At 46.3% G+C, this 17,437-nt stretch overlaps 2 protein-coding genes across 2 annotated transcripts in view; one reads left to right on the plus strand and one right to left on the minus strand.

The window, feature by feature from the left end:
* Positions 1 to 17,437, plus strand: part of Sorcs3 (sortilin-related VPS10 domain containing receptor 3) — a 618,610-nt gene that overhangs the window by 33,587 nt on the left and 567,586 nt on the right.
* LOC148007923 (uncharacterized) overlaps positions 655 to 17,437 on the minus strand; it is a gene marked incomplete at its 5' end in the record, with an annotated part of 95,305 nt that continues 78,522 nt past the window's right edge. The window contains one exon of the mRNA XM_087596721.1: positions 655 to 753. Within this exon, the coding sequence (XP_087452847.1) occupies positions 655 to 753 (99 nt within the window). The remainder of the gene's footprint in view (positions 754 to 17,437) is intronic.

The raw sequence follows: 17,437 nt of genomic DNA on the forward strand, positions 1-17,437 counted from the left end.
GAAAACACATATAAAACAGGAATAAATCCTGTGTTCGTGCTTATGTCCTATCCCTGTCATAGATTCATTATATATTCAAATATTCAAAACCAAAAAGGATGGTACCCTAACCACTTCTGATTAGCGTTTCAGATAAGGGATGCTCAATGCACATTACATAGCTATTTTCCGTTACCATAGGGGTTTTAGTTGATATCTTAAAGTTATAACAATGTAACTTGGATTTATACAAGCTTATCTTCAGTATCATGTGCAAAAAAACTATCTTTATGTACGCGTGTGCCAGAAAGTAACTTAACAATTCTCTGAAGTGCAGCTACAGGCTACAGAGTTTCATTGTGCATTGCAAAGGAGTTTTCACACATGATTACCCTGATCTTACCTTACTACTCATACAAGATCAAGACATAGCACCCCAGAAAGCTTTCTGTGACCTTTGCCTCTAACTAAGAAATGATAATATTTTGATTTGTATCAAGCTTTCCTATTCTTAAGATTCATATAAGTAGACTAATGTGGTGTGGCAGGAGACTGTGCTAATGTGGCTCCAATGGTCTCTGCTGCCCGATACTTGTGTCTTTCTGAATTTCTACCCTTTGGTATAAAGCATGCCTGGTTGCTCGGTTATAAAAATGATAACACAGAGACGGGAAATCAGTTCCCCGTGTTATCTGTGAGGGCTTTACTTTGCAGCCTTTCTCTCTGGCCGTCCTTCATGATTGTGATAAAGCCCGCAGCCATGTTGATGCGGGTCTATCGGCACCACACAGTGAAGAATTGGGGCCCAGTGGCTCTATGTATGAGCTTGGATGCAAATCTCCAAGTTGAATGTGGAGCTGGTTGTATCCCGGGTGACATCTTGATTGGAAGCTTGTGAGAAACTCTGAGCTGGAAGATCTAACTGAGCCTCATCTGAATTACTGACGGGCAGAAATTAAGAAACATGAAATATCTGTTGTTTCAAGACACTCAGATTTGGAGCAATTTATAACACAGATTCATGACCCTACACAAAGGCACAGGTAACAGTTATATGGAGTTTATTCTTTTAGAGTCTGATTTATACCACTTGGCATTTTATCTCTACAATTAATTCCTGTGGGCATCTTTGCTTTGGGTATAGATATTCCCAAGCTCTTTAATTGTAGTATAATTAAGGATACTAGTAATTAAAGGATATCTGGTTTGCTCCAAAGTTGAGCTGTATTGGCATCCTTGTATATATGTATGACATATGCACTTGTATCTCTTGAGTTTGCATCTAAGATTGGGCTGGGTGGCCACAAAGTGGAGATTTTTTACACGTACACATGTATACACACACACACACACACACACACACACACACTTCATTTTAGTCATCTTGGCAGGTGTAATGTATCCCACTGTAGTGTTTGATTTGATTAGTGGAAGATGTTGAGCAAGGTTCCTATGCTAGGAGGTCCTCATTAGCAAAATGCCTACTCATGTATGCTGTCCATTTTGTATTACACTTTGTATTTTCAAACCAGACTTTTCTCCTAGTTCTTTATGTCTTGGGTGTGTAGTGAGAATTTTCATTTCTTTCAAACACACAGGCGAGGATATGTTTTTGTTTTAATCCCAGGTGTGGGATTCTGGGCCTGCTTCTCATTGTTCACAGCAGCTGACTTGTTGTGGACATGCCGTGGTGTGATTTGCTTCGTGCTCTCACAGAGGTGTAATTTTGCCAGCAGCAGATAGTTTCTGAGATTGGGTGATGTTTGGAATCCTGTGGACTTACCAGAGGATGCATAAACGCTCAGGAGCTGATAGGTGGGCTGTTGGTGTTGGGTTGTTTGTTGGACAAGGTTTGTTTAGTCATGTGCAAAGGAGGAGGAGGAGGAAGAGAGAAGAGGAAGAAGAAGAGGAAGAAGAAGAAGAAGAGGAAGAAGAAGAGGAAGAGGAAGAGGAAAAGAAGAAGAAGAAGAAGAGGAAGAAGGAGAAAAGAAGAAGAAGAAGAAGAAGAAGAAGAAGAAGAAGAAGAGGAAGAGGAAGAGGAAGAGGAAAAGAAGAAGAAGAAGAGGAAGAAGAAGAAGGGGAAAAGAAGGAGAAGAAGAAGAAGAAGAAGAAGAAGAAGAAGAAGAAGAAGAAGAAGAAGAAGAAGAAGAAGAGAAGAAGAAGAAATAATTATATATCATGCCAACAAAGATCAGACTTGCCCCAAGGAACTAGATGGCCCTAATCAACAGGAAATAGTCTAATAGTAACACCACCTCTTTTCTGACCCTAGACTTTATTCAGGGATCTCTTTCTTTTCTTCTCCATCTTTTTCTTTTCTCTCCTATCTAGTGTTAGGGGGTTGAAAGGATGGAAGAAAAGGAGTGGAGAAGAGTGGAAGAAACCAGAACCCACAAACTAGTTAAAGACAGGTGACAAGATGGGAGTTCTTGGCCAGATGTACTGGCTGTTGATACCTTGTTAAACTGCAGGTAATATTTTGGTAAGAAGACAGAATTAATTTAGATTAATGTAGTCTATTGTTTTTTCCTTTGTTATAAAATCTTTGCCTTTTACAAGGCTATTTAACTTTGATATCTATCTGGAATTTCTTTCTCTTTCTTTTATTTGTTGAGCTTATGGGAGTAAAAAAAAGTGGATCAAAAAATTTTTTTTTATTTACTTACTTAGAACTCCAAATCCTTTTGATTAAGAGACAGCTTCTGTTGCCAACCAGATATCTTGTGTGAGCCTTTTAGTGACTTCTCCACTTGGTCCATTGACAGATTATTATTTATCTTGCCACTAATACCATGTAACCCTCATATGGTAGTTTTCCAATGAATGGAATCTTCAGCAATTTCCATCTGGCAGCCCAGTCTTTCCATCTTTCTTGTTTATTTATTCTTTTTTTTCTTGATTGTCTTGGCTGTTCTAGACTCTTTGTGACTCCAGATACATTTTGGAATCAACCTCTCAGTTTCTTCCCTAATGTCTGCAGGGATTATAGGTTGGAAGTACATTATATAAATCAGTCTGTGGAAGAAATTGCTGGTTAATTGTCTTTTCAGAGTAAAGATCTTATAAACCTTTCTAAAGACTTATTCCGAGGAATCTGATGCCTTTTGATACGATTTTAAAGGGGGGATTTAAATAATTCATTTTGGGTTTTCTGGTGTTAGTTTCTGATTCTTTTAGATCTTTGCATACCATCACAACATCTGTGAATAGTGAGCATTTTGGGCCTCCCTTTGCTTCGTACTGTTCATTTTATTTTCTTCCCTTATTGCACAGGTTATGACCTCCTTGCAGTGCTGAATAGAACTGATGATCCTGGCCATCTTTCTCTTGTTTCTGAGTGCAGGGGGAGGCGTTCAGATCTCCACGGTGAACCATCATGCTCTCCATAGGTAGTTATAGATACCTTTTATTTGAACACACATAAAAAGACTCTTTCAGGTCTAACATTTGACGACGGTCTCTATATAGAAAGGATAAAAGCGAATATGTAGAAAGAATAGTAATGGTGACTAGATAAGAACAAGAGCAGTAAGACAGGGAAGAAAGCAAAGGGCTGTGCTACAAAAGAACTTAAGAGGAGGATTTATTGCTGCCCCCTCCCTGTTCTTTGCTTTCTGGGAGCTGAAATAAATTGGGATAGGATCACGGCTAGTAAGGTCTGCAGTCCGGATCTTTTGGCCAACGGGACCTCATTCTTCCTACTACACTGAGAGGAGGCGAGCAAATGGAAAGGGATGTCCATAAGGAAGAGAGCGGTTTCTTCAGAATACCGGTGCATGTGTGTGGTATTGTATCCTAGTCCGTTGCTCCCCGTCTTTCCTTCTGTCTCTTTCCGAACCTCCTCCTCCATCTAATCGTGACTTTGATCTCGGATTCTATTGTCATCTCGGATACAGTGGCACATGGATCCTTTTCCATCCGTTACATTCTTGAGAGGCTCCTCTGCCCTGGGCTGCCTCTGCTTTTAATTCGACTTCTGAGACACCCATTACATAATGCCAGTTGACCCTGGTCACTCAAATCAGTGACTTGGGCATGAGATTAATGATCATGTCTGGGCCCTTCTTGGATTCTTGGTGGCATCACCTCTCTGTGAATCACGGCTGCCAGCAGTCACTAGCGATTATGGGATAAGAGAGGTGAGTAACCTTCAGAACAGAGTGAAGGTTGAACCAATTCCTCATGCCCGAGACCTCAGGCACTCATGATGGGAAGGCAGGCTTGTATGTCTTGTGGAGGGGACTCTGTTTTATGCCTAGCTTGGATGTTGGGAAGGGTGGGGCTCCAAGCAGCTGAGCTTCCTGCAGCGTGTCACCTCTTCCTGCTGGCTTGCTTCCTTCCATGCAAGGTCTGTCCCAAAGTTGCTATTTGGTTGTTAGTCTTGAGTTACAACGGCTCCATAAAATGGTAAAGAGAAAAAAAAGAAAGCCAAAGCCATCATTAAAAAAAATTGAAAATGCAAAATAAAGATTTTACCACCCCCCCTTTTTTTTTGTTGAGACACGGTTCTACTATGTAACCCTGACTGTCCTTAAAGTAACCATGAACACCAGGCTGACCCTGAATTCACAGAGAAGCCCCTACCCCAGCCTTCTGAGTCATGGGATTAAAAGCATACATCACCATGTTCTTAGTTTGCATTCCTTTAAAAGTGTTTTGAAAATTTTATGTGCATGTGTGTATGTGTGCATACGCGAAGGTCTGTGTATGTGTGTGCATGTGTTATATGTTGTTTGTGTGTATATGTGTGTATGTGTGCATGCAGATGTTGTGTGTGGTTGCATATGCCAGGCTTCATGTGTAGAGTTCAGAGTTCAACTCTGTAAGACCAATTCTCTCCTTCCACATTTTCATGGGCTCCTTGGATTGAACTTAGGTCCCCAGGCTTGCAGGACAAGAGTCTTTATGAGCCAATCCACCTCACCAGCCCAGCCTTCCTTTTTAAATATTTAGGATGCTGCTTCAGCTGATAGGGTAAATCTGTCATGGTTGCCTGTGAACCAGTAACATCTGTTCTGTGCCATGAAACCATTTTGAGGAAGAGGAAGAGGAAGAGGCAGAGGATGGGGGTGTGACGTTTGGCTTCTGAGCTTCTTCACTGAGGAAGCGTGGGCCACTTCAGGTCAAGTGGTCTGTCCTTGAGAGTGGTTGTGTCAGAGGGTAGAGTATGGTGGCAGTGAGACCATTGTCCTGTCACACAGTAAATCAGTAATCGTTACTCCGCTCCACGTCTACAGTCAGTGCCCTTAAGCTGACCAGTTTTCTCTTGAGGCTGATCTTCTGTGGAAGTGAATGTAATCCAGCAACATCTATCCTGTTCCTGAAATCCAAACAGAAACCGGGGAAGAGATGGAGAAGATGAGAGGAGGAGGGAAGAGGGAAGAGAATAAGAGAGGAGGAGGGAAAGGAGAGAGGACACACACACACACACACACACACACAGAGACACACACACACAGACACACACACACATAGACACACACACAGACACACACACAGACACACACACAGACACACACACATAGACACACACACACATAGACACACACACAGACACACACAGACACACACACACAGACACACACACAGACACACACACATAGACACACACATAGACACACACATAGACACACACAGACACACACAGACACACACACACATAGACACACACAGACACACACACATAGACACACACAGACACACACATAGACACACACAGACACACACACAGACACACACACAGACACACACACACATAGACACACAGAGACACCCACACATAGACACACACAGACACACACACAGACACACACACAGACACACACACATAGACACACACACAGACACACACACAGACACACACACAGACACACACAGACACACACAGACATACACACAGACACACACACACACAGACACACACACACAGACACACACACACAGACACACACACAGACACACAGAGAGAGAGAGACAGACAGACAGACAGATACAGATACAGAGACAGACACAGAGAGACAGAGACAGACACAGAGAGACAGAGAGACAGAGAGAGACAGACACACACACAGACACACACAGACACACACACAGAGACACACACACAGACACACACAGACACACACACAGACACACACACAGACACACAGACACAGACACACACACACAGACACACACACACACAGACACACACAGACACACACACCACACACAGACATACACACACAGAGACACACACACACAGAGACACACACACACAGAGACACACACAGACACACAGACACAGAGAGAGAGAGACAAAGACAGAGACAGAGAGACAGAGACAGAGACAGAGAGACAGACACAGAGAGACAGACAGAGAGACAGAGACAGAGACAGAGAGAGACAGACACACAGACACACAAATACACAGAGACAGACAGATGGACAGATGGACAGACAGACAAAGAGACCGAGCATGCTCAGGAGTGGGACTTGGCACATTTGCTTAGCAGAGCAGTCCATTAGCGCTGTTCCGTCTCTGAGATTTAAAGACTTCCCTTCTCTTAAGTATCCTTTTAAAACGTGAGGAATGATATGCACCTAGAAGTTTGTTTACGTATCAGACAGACCAGGTTCTTGGAGCTTGATTTGCAGTCGTGATAGAAGCAAGATCAATGTCAGATCTACAGCTGTGCATGGTCTTCAAATGAATCAACAACCATGAGGTTCCTAAAAATTAGTTTCTTAGCCGGGTGCCCATCCTGTCAGTCAGCAACAGTCCACCCTTTAAAAAGGAGCCTGAGCTGGGCCCGGTGATGGATCTGTAATCTCAGCTACTAATGGGGGATCACAAGCTCAAAGCCTATTTGGAGTATAGTGAGTTCTTGGCAAGCCCTGCAATTTAGGGAGGCAGTGTGTCAAAAAAGCAGAGGAAGGTCAGAGAGCATATCTCAGTACATGGGAAAACAACAGAGCACCTCCTTAGTCTGTAAGAGGCCTTAGGTTTGTTCCCAGCACAGGGAAAACACAGCTGCAATGAAGGGAGGGACCTCACTGTTTCTTGATTTTTTTTTCTTTTCTTTTTTTTTTACTTTCTGCCCAGTGCTTTTAGCTCACCAGTTTCAGTGGACAGTAGACAGTGATGTGAGGCTTAGTTCTGCCGTTCTATAAATCAGTAACTGTTACTGTCCACATAAGGAGGCTCCCATGTCTCTGTGGTTAGCTGGCATGACGGAGGAGACTTCCTACCCTGTGACTGACCTCTGGAGTTCAGACTGGAGAAGGCAGCTGTTGAGTGAGGTTCTGTATGCAAGGGCCATGCAGCAGTCATTCTATCAATATTAGTGAGTATGACTATTGAGACAAAAGAAGTAAAATTAAAGTCTATCTGTGTCCAGTAACCTAGTCCCTAGGGTAACATTTAGTGTGAAAATATCCAGTGTGAAAAAGCAAGAGACTGGGGTGACCTTTGTTTTTAAGCATTTTACAGTTTCTTATGATATTGCAGAGTATGATCTCATGGAAATACACACAGGAGTTGTTTTCCCCAGTGTTAGTCTCCCAACGCAAGAGTCACAGCTCTCCCAGCAGCCTCTGCGCCCTGGAATACTGATGAGCCTGAAATATTTTGTTGAAATACTTGGAAACACATGGCGTGCACTGTGAGCTAGGGTAGCCCCTATAACTAATAGCCCCGAGGTTTAAAGCATTCGCAGTAACATTGCTCACAACCCTGGTCTTTTGTTACTGGTCCAGGGTATCAGTGATCAGTTCTCAAAGGTCAAGACAAATGTCCCTCAATATTATTCAAGGATGGAAACACATCCGGGGGGACCCTGGGCCTTGGCTCTGAAACAAACCATTCATAAGCAGTGTAGGCTCACTTAGAGAAGACGGTGGGTCTGGGGCTCCGTCTGGAATGCCTCTGTGTAGAGGGTATAGGGATCTTTTCTCTGGCCACAGACTACCAGTCTGGTGAGTGACAGGTAATAGCAGCAGTCCTGATTTCTGTCAGGCTGTAGGATGGTCTTTGCCACAAGGCAGAGTAAACAGCCGGCTCTTTGGGATTGGCTGGCTTTTCAGTGTATGTGAGAAGTGGAGTCTCTTTCTAGTGAGAAGAGAATTAAAGGATATGGGTGGGCCATGCAGGCCTATTAGAGCTGCCGAGACCCTTGTCTATCTCGAAAGATGGATGAAAGGCCCCCCTTTCATAAGCATGTGCCCTGCATCACCAACACCACAGGTGCTTCTCCCCTCACAGGTCTAGCGCTAGAGACAAGGAGCCGAAAGCCGACAGACTCAAGCAGGGGGAGGAACTTGCCTAAACTCACTTTCCCCTTTCCCAGTAGTCTCCTAAAGCCCGTGTTGCCAAACATGTCCTCGTCACACCTAGTGCATTTTCCTCACTGAAGGAAATGGCATCCGAGTAGTGCTTCAAATCAGCCTAGGCTTGAGGTTTTTGCCTCGTCAGCCAATACTCTCTCCGCTTTCTGGCAGAGTCCTTGCCGAAGGCTCTTCATCACAGCATCCCATTTCTTTCTTTCCCTCGGTGGAGGGTTCTGGAAAGCCTTCTGTTGACCTTCTTTTAATTGCTAATAATTATTCAATTTTATATTGCCTGGGGTGATAAATATTCATGAACAGCGGAGCGCACGAAGATCCAACACTTGGACCTATTGTGCTTTTTGAAAAAAAATTTAATTAAAGTGAAACACAGAATTGAATGCAAGGAAGAGATGAGAAGGATGTGTACACATCTCCGTTCCGTCTCAGTCCTGCTGTGAGGCTGTGTGGGAATCAGCCGGCAAACGCCGACCTGAGTGTTGTGATGCTCTATGTTTTATCGGGAAGATGCATGGGCCAAGTTAACCCATTCACCTACATAAATGCCCATTAATTCCCCTGGTATACATGTGCAGGTTGCTAGTGCAAACCCTTACAGTACCTTTCAGAGGGTCACTGTGTGGAACGGAGATCCCAAAGAACATGTGGCCTGGCCATGGGTGAGACGATGCGTGGGCCAGCCAGGTCAGAGCTGTGTGACAAATGCAGGTGAACGGCAGCTGAACTGAGCAGGAGGGTGAGTCAGCCTGGATAGTAGCTTTTCTGTTTTGTGGACGGCAATATCCATCATGTGCAGTTTGAGTCCTGACTTCAAGGCATCTTTCTCAGTTTCCTGTGCCTTACTCACATCAGTGTCTAAGACATGGGCATTGCCCTAGAGAGGGTGTCTACCAGATGAACCTGGACGTTTGGGGTCAAACCCTAGCTTTGCTACCTCAGCAGTTGTGTGTGAGCTATTTCACCTCCTTGTGCCCTAGTTCCTTGGGTTAGCTTTTCATTCCTTTGGCAATCCCTGAAAGCCTTGATTTAAGAGGAAAGATTTGTTTTGGCTCATGGTTTCTGAGGCTTTACTCTTTAAACAGCTGGCTCCTTTGTTTGGAGGCTGAAGTGGAGCAAACTATTACTGTGGCAGGAGTGTGGTGGGTAGAGACTGCTTAGTGTACAGCAGTGAAGGGGCAGACAGATAGGGTGGTAAGGGGCTGAGAGTAAGGTAAAACCCCAAGAACACATGACTAGGGACCCCTTCCTTCAATGAGTACTCACCTCTGAAAGTTCTTACCACTTTCCAATGTGGCCATCAACCATCTGTGGACTAATCAATTGGCTTAGGTCAGAGCCTTCATGAGCCAATAGCTTTTCAGAGATTAGATCTAGCAGCTGAGGTACCAAGCCTTCCAAATCGGGGTCTCTGCTGACATCCATATGGAAACCATAGCGTCTCATCTGTATAGAGGATCATCATCTAATCTTCCTCACAGGTCTGTGTGAGGGCTAAGGTAACTAACAAACCTGAGTGGAACAGAATAGTGCCTGGCCCACAGGAAGTGCTGGAGAATAGACATGTTGACTATTACTGTTACTTGTACTGAGTCCTTTGTCCATGACTCTTGGGGCATCTTTACTGATGTAGACCCCAGTTTTCTGGCAGGCTCTGTCTAGATTTTGCTCCACGAAGAGGCAGATAAACTGCAGGTGAGTCCCTGGTAAGGTCAGCAAACACCCTTGAGAGATTTTATCAAGTATATTCAAGACAAACTGATGATGCCTGCCTATAATCCTGGAACTTGAGCTACAGGGGCAGGAAGATTTTTCAAGTTCAAGGTCAGCCAGGTCTACATAGAAAGCTCTGGGGTAGCTTGGACTGAATTAAACATAAAGAGAAGAAGCAGCAAGATAAGGAAAAAGGTAGGGCCACAGCCAATACCTTTCAGAGGCCAGCCTCAGGACTGACAAGAGGCCTCTGCATATTGGGAGGGGTGAGCAGGGGCAATGATATACTCCCCAAATCCTCAGCCATGGAGGCTTCCCACAATTCATTCCCTGAGGAAGATGAACCCCTGTGTGGGTCTAACTCATGCCCCACTCTGTGGTCTGCGTTTCCCACTTTAAAATGTGAGTTTTGTTTGTAGTGTATATCTAAGAAGATGCTAAGGAGTATCACAGGGCCTCTCTTCAAGTAAATAAACCCACTTCATGGAAAGGTGGTTGCTGCAGAGGTGAGAAGAGAGGAGAATCCACCATTGCTCCCAGTTCGTTAAGCCCTCCAAGAGGCCAGAGCCAAGCACTGTGGGAGTTCAAGAAACAGACCTCGTCTGCACGGCACAAAGTAGGAGCAGTTCTCTGTGTCCAAAGATGGGTTTATCAATCCTTCTTGGGCCCTGCCCCGCCCCCAGCCTTCAAGGACTCTTTTGCTGTGCTGTAACTAGCAGCATCTACAAGTGCTTTCTTTTAACACAGGGCATTGCACCAATGAGCCTGGGGTTGGGTCTGGCAGCCGAGTCCTGAGGGAGAGGCAGCAGTGTAAGGGTCACCTGCACATTCTGATTTACATCACGTTTCTTGTCTCTGTTTGAGCCACACACATCCCTAAGCCCATCAGAATCTCTCTTAGTTCTCTGATTGCTTTAGTATATTACCTCAATCCCTGACTTTTTTTTTCAGTGTCTAACCCCAAAGCATGTCTTCAGATACTCAGAGACTTGTCCGTGTGCCGTACTTTTCAGTAAGTGGTCTGGCTAGGTTTGGGGAAAAGGGAATATTCTTGTACAGGACTGATGTTTTAGCAGGACAGAGTATCCATGGTTTCACCTGTAAATGGCACTAATTTGTCTCCATAAATATCCCTCGTGGGTGGGGCACTTTCATGAGGATGTGTAGGTTTTGCATTTGCTCTCTTGGTTTTCTTTGCCTGTTTTCCTCCCTCTTTGGGATTAGTGCCACCTCTTTCCAGATCCACACATGGTCCCTTATTGATCATGGCTGTGAGGTCTTGTACCCTGAAATGGGGTGAAAGTAGGTGGCGGCAGGCACAGGTGGCTCAAGTATCTATTAAAGGACATGGCTCTGATCCCGCCTACCTCTGCCCTTATCCCATAGGAGTCTCTGTTGCAGCAGAGGTCAGGGTGAGGGGGTAGAAAATGAGGCTCCAAGCAGGAGTCTAGCTTTCCTGCCGGCACGTGTGGACACTGTGGGGGTGTTGTCTGTGTCTCAGTTCGGGGAGGTGGTGTCTTGGGTGTGTAAGAGTGACCGGAGCCTGGGTGAGCAGCCTGGGGCCGGGGGCGGGAGTGCAGAGGTGTTGGAGGGGACCCACCAGCTGCTGCAGACTCAGACTGCAGAAGTGACTTCACCCTCCTGACTCACCCTTGTCCCAGCCTCCTGGATACAGAATGTGACAAATAACTGATTGTCGTGAGCTCCGGAACACCCACGGCCAGTAAATCATGGAGATGAAAATCTAGTGTCCCCCGTGGCCGTCTCTGTGCTACTGTAACCGCCAGGAATGTTCAGAACCTTGGACAGAGCCACAGAGTCAAGAAGGTGGCACTGCTGCCATCCCATCCTTTCACCCTTCTCTCTTTCTCCTTACACTTCCCTATCTATCTGGTCCTCACATCTCCCTTTCCTCTCCCTGTCTTTAAAACCTTTCATTTAACATGACAGGAAAGACCCAGGCTCCTGGGTTGAACTTCAGATGCTTAGCGGCCTCCTTTAAGATTGCAAGCTCACCTCTTCCCCGTGTATCTGTCCAGCTACCCATCTACCCATCTATCTACCCACCTATCCATTTATCTATCAACTGTCCATCCATTTGCCCATACCCCCATACTTTCATTTCCCCTGTTTGACACATTCATCCGTTTCAGTCTCAAATCTTCCCAGTACCAAGAATTCTCCCCAGCTGCTCTCGGGGCAACGTCCATGACTCAGACGTCAACATTCATCCAGCCGGATTGGCCCCAGGGAATGAAGTACTGCTGGCGTACTTTAAGAACTCTTCGGTTCTTTTACATCATCTCACCACCTCCAGCCAGAGAGCCTCTCTTTCCACTGAGCATCACTAGAAGCTCAGGCTGCAGCGACTGTTTTCTGTAATGACAGATGAGCTGTTTCTCCTCTGTGTGTGACCACAGACACAGGAATGTCTAGGAGAGGCCATTGAAGACATGAGCACACACTATGGAGGGTCTGTGAGGTTCTTGCCTGAATGTGGGCACCAGGGCTGGCGCAAAGACAGCTTGGTCACCACATAAGACTGGGGCAGGAGAGAAAGGCCACCAGGTTTCAGACCAAAACCAGTAACATGGACAGAAGAGCTCACTGGCTCATTGCCCCTTCTCTTACAGCCTGTAAGAGGGTACAGACCCCGGAGTCCAAGACTTGGTCTCAGACAGAACTTCCTAGCTGGGTACCCCCAGCAAGTCCCAAGCCTTAGCAATCCAGCTGATGTCAGAATGTTGCTGCGCAATACCCACCACCATCTAAAGCCCCAGGAGAGGAAAGGCAAGAGAGAACTGCCCATCTGTACCACCAGCAACAGCATCACAGGCCTCAGCCAATGGATACAAAGATAAAAGTATTATTTATCAGAAATTCAAGTTTGGCTGGTTACCGTGCGTTTTGCCTGTTACCGTGCGTTTCGCCTCTCAGCCCTCAATCAGGACCCTGGAAGCAGGGTCCCAGGCTGCCTCCTCCACTTTGGTTCTGACTAGGACAGTTGCAAAGGTGGGTGAGGAGGATGGATCCTCACGAAGCTCAGAGCACCACCCAGCTGCCTGCAGACCGACCGCAAGCTGAAGGAGGGAGGAGCTGTCCAGGAGTGGGCTGTGCGTGACTGCATCTGCACGGGTACCCAGCCTTGGCACTGAAGCCCGTGCGTGTGCACGCCGAAGGCCTTGTGAATTGTGAATCAGCACTTGCCAACCACAGCTCCTGCCAGCCGGCTGTGGGCAGCTAGTAGCAGCATGTGATGTGCTCCACGTCACCGTTAGCTGTGGCAGGAGCACAGAAGCAGGGCTTCTATTCGGTTCCTGAAGAAAAAGCCAGTTCAGCCCAGACCTTGTTCATGCCAGTGGTGTGTGTCCATTCCCAGATTTCCTCTGCTTCCTCTCATTTTTTTCTCTTCACTTCTTTCTTTCCTTTTACCTTTACTTTCCTCCCTTAAGTCTCCCCTGCCCTTCCCCACCCATGATTACATTTCCTAGGAATCTATTGTGGGTGGGATGCTGACACATCCATGGTTACCTGCTGGTCCAAGGTGTGGGCTTCTGTCCCCTCCTGGGAGCTACAACAATACAGTAGGCAGCCAGCATTCAGCAGCATGGCCTGGAGTCTTTAGCGACAGGAACCACCAGTGCAGGCCGTTTGATCTTTAAACCTGAGCTGGCCCCTTCAGAGTGCATCCATGCAGTGGATTTGGGGTGTGTCTCTCAGAAATGCCAGTGGTCTGAGGACATTTAAGAATGGCTTCTTGGGGCTGGAGAGATGGCTCAGCAGTTAAGAGCACTGGTTGTTCTTGTAGAGGGCTCAGGTTCATAATCATCGGTAACTCCAGTTCCAAGGGATCCAACACCCTCTTACGGCTTCTATGGGCCCTTGGTGCACAGACAAAACACCTTTGTAAATAACATAAAAAAAAGAAACACAGAAAGACAGAAAAATGGCCTCTCTTCCAGTTGGTTGCTCTTTCTGCTTGTGTGTGTGTGTGGGGGGTGGGCATTACCTCTGACTCCCTGATTTTCCTTCTTTAGTAAGAATGGCTTCATAGCCCACCCCCTTCTTCCCCTTGCCCTACTTTTCACTTAGCCACTCCTCCTACCTGGAGTCCCAAGTAGATGAACTGGCACATTTTGTATTAAAGCTGTGTGGTCCCTACACATCCAAGGCTTTTTTCTCCTGCCTCCGTAGGATCTACCTACCTTACAGTTCAGGGAAAATTCCTCTTCTTCCGGAGGACCTGTTGACAGTCTTGTTGGCCTGGCCTTCTTTGCCCCTATTGATGTTCCCATGACTTCTGACTTGTATGGGGTTTTCATGGGCTGTATATCTGGCTCTTCATGCAGACCACACCCGACTTGAATTATGCCCTTCAGTTATTCCTGCCGTGGGGTCTTTGCACTTGCTCCTTGTTCTGGGAACACCCCTTCTTCTCAGTGTTCGGGGGGGGTCTTAGTTTAGAAACCACCCCTTCCAATTACTATTACCATAGTGAGTATTTATTGAGGCACCCCGTTTTATCTGAGGGGTTGGTTCTTTGTGGTTCGTGAGTCTTCATCACAGGGCATTAACACCCGTGAGGATCCTTTCAGTGAGGACCACCACTGCCTCCTTCCCATCTGCACTAGTGTGATTTGCTGACGATCTGGAGACTGTATGCCCAGGGAATGGAAATCTGAGGCCTGGGGAAAGGGTTTCCAGGCCAGGATCTCCAGGATGGTATTGTCAAGAAACAGGGATATCCGTGGACTGATTTCTTTGGATCCAGCCAACGCCAAGAACGGTCATGACTTCAGCAAGTCAGGGAGCAAGCAGATTGCTTAGTGGCACCATCAACCTTTCCTTTTGAATAATTTAGGTGTGTGTGTGTGTGTGTGTGTGTGTGTGTGTGTAACTTCATGTGTGAAGGTGCATGTGCACATATGTGCACACACATTTGACGGCTCGTAGTTGATATCAGGTTTCTTCAACTCTCTAGCCTTCAGACTCTCAGTTAACATAGGGTCTTCAACTCAGCTAGCCTGGCTGTCTAGTGAGCTTGGGGGGGATCTGCCTGTGTCGGCTTCTGTAGCATTGAAATTTCAGGCACAAGCCCCGAGTCTCACTGCTGGGGATCCAAGTCAGGCTTTCAAGTGTGCCAAGTACTTGAGTACAGATGAGTCACCCCAAATCTTGCATGGTGCAGTTTTAATGTATGCTATGTGAGGTGGTTTGGCTTGGCTGCTGTATGGCCAAAGGGCTAATCCTCTCAAAGTGGAATCTTAAAGAGAGGGCAGCCATGGGATGGGTTAGCTCTGGTTCTGAATGTGGAGTCTCACTCCTGTAGCAGCAGGCCCTTACAGACATGCCTGTCATAGGTTAGACAGCAGTAAGCAGCCTGTTCTTGGGATAAAGCACTTGTCAGGACCCTGAGACTTCTCCAGGCAGGGGTGGCAGGCTTGTTTGGAGAACTTGATTTTTGGTAGCTATAATTTGCCATGTGCTACTCAAGAAAGCTGTGTCAGAGGTCCCTGATGCAAGCCCCTGATGCAAGTGGTGAATAATGTCATTTTTGGAAAGGGCCTGGGCACAGGTTTTGTTCAGAGATCATACTTTTCAGATGCAGAAACCACTGCTCATGAGAAGTGCTCTGTCCAGGGCCTAGACTGGAGGCAGGACTGGCATTACATTCAAGACTCTCACCCTCTCATCTGGGTGCCTTGTTTATCATTGCCAGGCTTTCATTCATTGGATATTAATTCAGAGACCTGGCTGTCAGGCTCTCAGGACCCTTATGTCAGTCCACAAAGACTGGTCACTCCTCTAGCTTGCTCCTCTTCTTTCTTCATTAGCATCACAGTATGACCGAGTTCAGCCAGGAGAGGAGCAGTTGGTGGAACTTTTCTCTCTGCATCATGGTCCATGGGCACTATTAACTTCTGACCACATCTCAAGCATCAGGCAAGGCTTTGCCGATGGACCCCTTTTGTGAGCCACAACTTCATTCCTCCATGGAAAAAAACCATTGCATGTGGTCCTCAAACACAGATTTTTACACTAATTAGTTATAAGTGTGTGTGTGTGTGTGTGTGTGTGTGTGTGTGTGTGTGCCTGTCATGACACTCCTGTGAAGGTCAGAGGACCATTTGTGTGAGAAGGGCTACCTCCTTCCACTGTGTGGCTCTCAGGGATCAAACTCCAGGTTTGGTGGCAAGCACCTTTAATTCTGCTCTAATATCTGCCCCACCCTCTGACATAGCTTTTAATTTCGTGTTTAACCATGTGAGAGGTTCACTTGGAAACTTTTCTGTGAAAGTTTTCAGCTGTGCGATCTCAGTCCTTAAGACCATCGGTCCTTTTAGGACAGTGTTCAGGGTAGAAGGCTTGGCCAACACTGTGTTCAGCTTGCCTTACAGAACTGTTGCCCTCCTCACTTGTAGTGAAGGATGTTGAAGGAAAGATTTGACATGGTTACAAAGCCAGAGGTCTGTGAAGCCAGTGTCATAGCAACCAAATGGAGGAATTCCATCCACTTGGTAACAGGGAATCCCTTGACCTATCAGATGCCTAGGGCATCTGGGTTGGACCCTGTGATGGGGAGGGGGAGCTGATGGAAGGCACATGAAAAGGCTGGTTGGTGTAGGATGTTGTTTGGGAATGGGGTTGGAACTCTTTTTCGAAAGGAAAAGAAACAGAGAGACGTCTTCCTGGATAAACAACGAGATACAAAAATCTGGTCAGGCCTCACCTTTCTGATTCATCCCTGATGATTGCACCACTCCCTCCTATTCTTGGTCTTCTCTGGAGCTTCTGGCCTTGGCCTTGAGGATAACACGTGCCTGATGTTCTCCTTTTGTTTATTCCCACCCCTTGTTCTGATTGAAGACAGAGAACAGATGCTGCTCTGTCTCTGTCCACCTTGACACCATCATGTGGCTTTCGATCATTCTGATGTGTGTTCATTTTGAGCAGTCCAGGGGACTCTGGTGAGCATTTGCTTTCTTCATTAGAGTTACCCGCCTCCCCAAAGAAGTGTTTGCTATTTTTCTTGTAGCACAGACACTGGCCAGATGTCCATAAATCCATAAGGACTTGATTTGGGCTCAGGGAACTAGTTACAAGTTCTTGAGGATAGAGGCACCTCCCACCCCCTGAAAAACTTTGAAAGCATGACTATATAGAATTTTCTTCATAGATCTGGGAAAGGAATTGATCTTCCCTAGTAAGTCGAGGAAGGGCATAGTGGATAGAGGGGATCTGATCGCAGAGGTGGGAGGGGGGAGGAGAGAGGATAGGACCACAGTTGCAGAGGAAGGAGTGGAGATGTTACCCTTTCAGATATATGTCTGGACCACAGATGTCTTAGAGATTGAGGCAGTAGAAGATACTGAATCTTTCTCCGGATGCTCGGTAAAGACAGATGGAGGGCCTGAAATGAGTG

This window comes from Rattus norvegicus, chromosome 1 (genome assembly GCF_021556685.1).
Source record: "Rattus norvegicus strain SHRSP/BbbUtx chromosome 1, alternate assembly SHRSP_T2T, whole genome shotgun sequence".
NCBI classification, from domain to species: domain Eukaryota; kingdom Metazoa; phylum Chordata; class Mammalia; order Rodentia; family Muridae; genus Rattus; species Rattus norvegicus.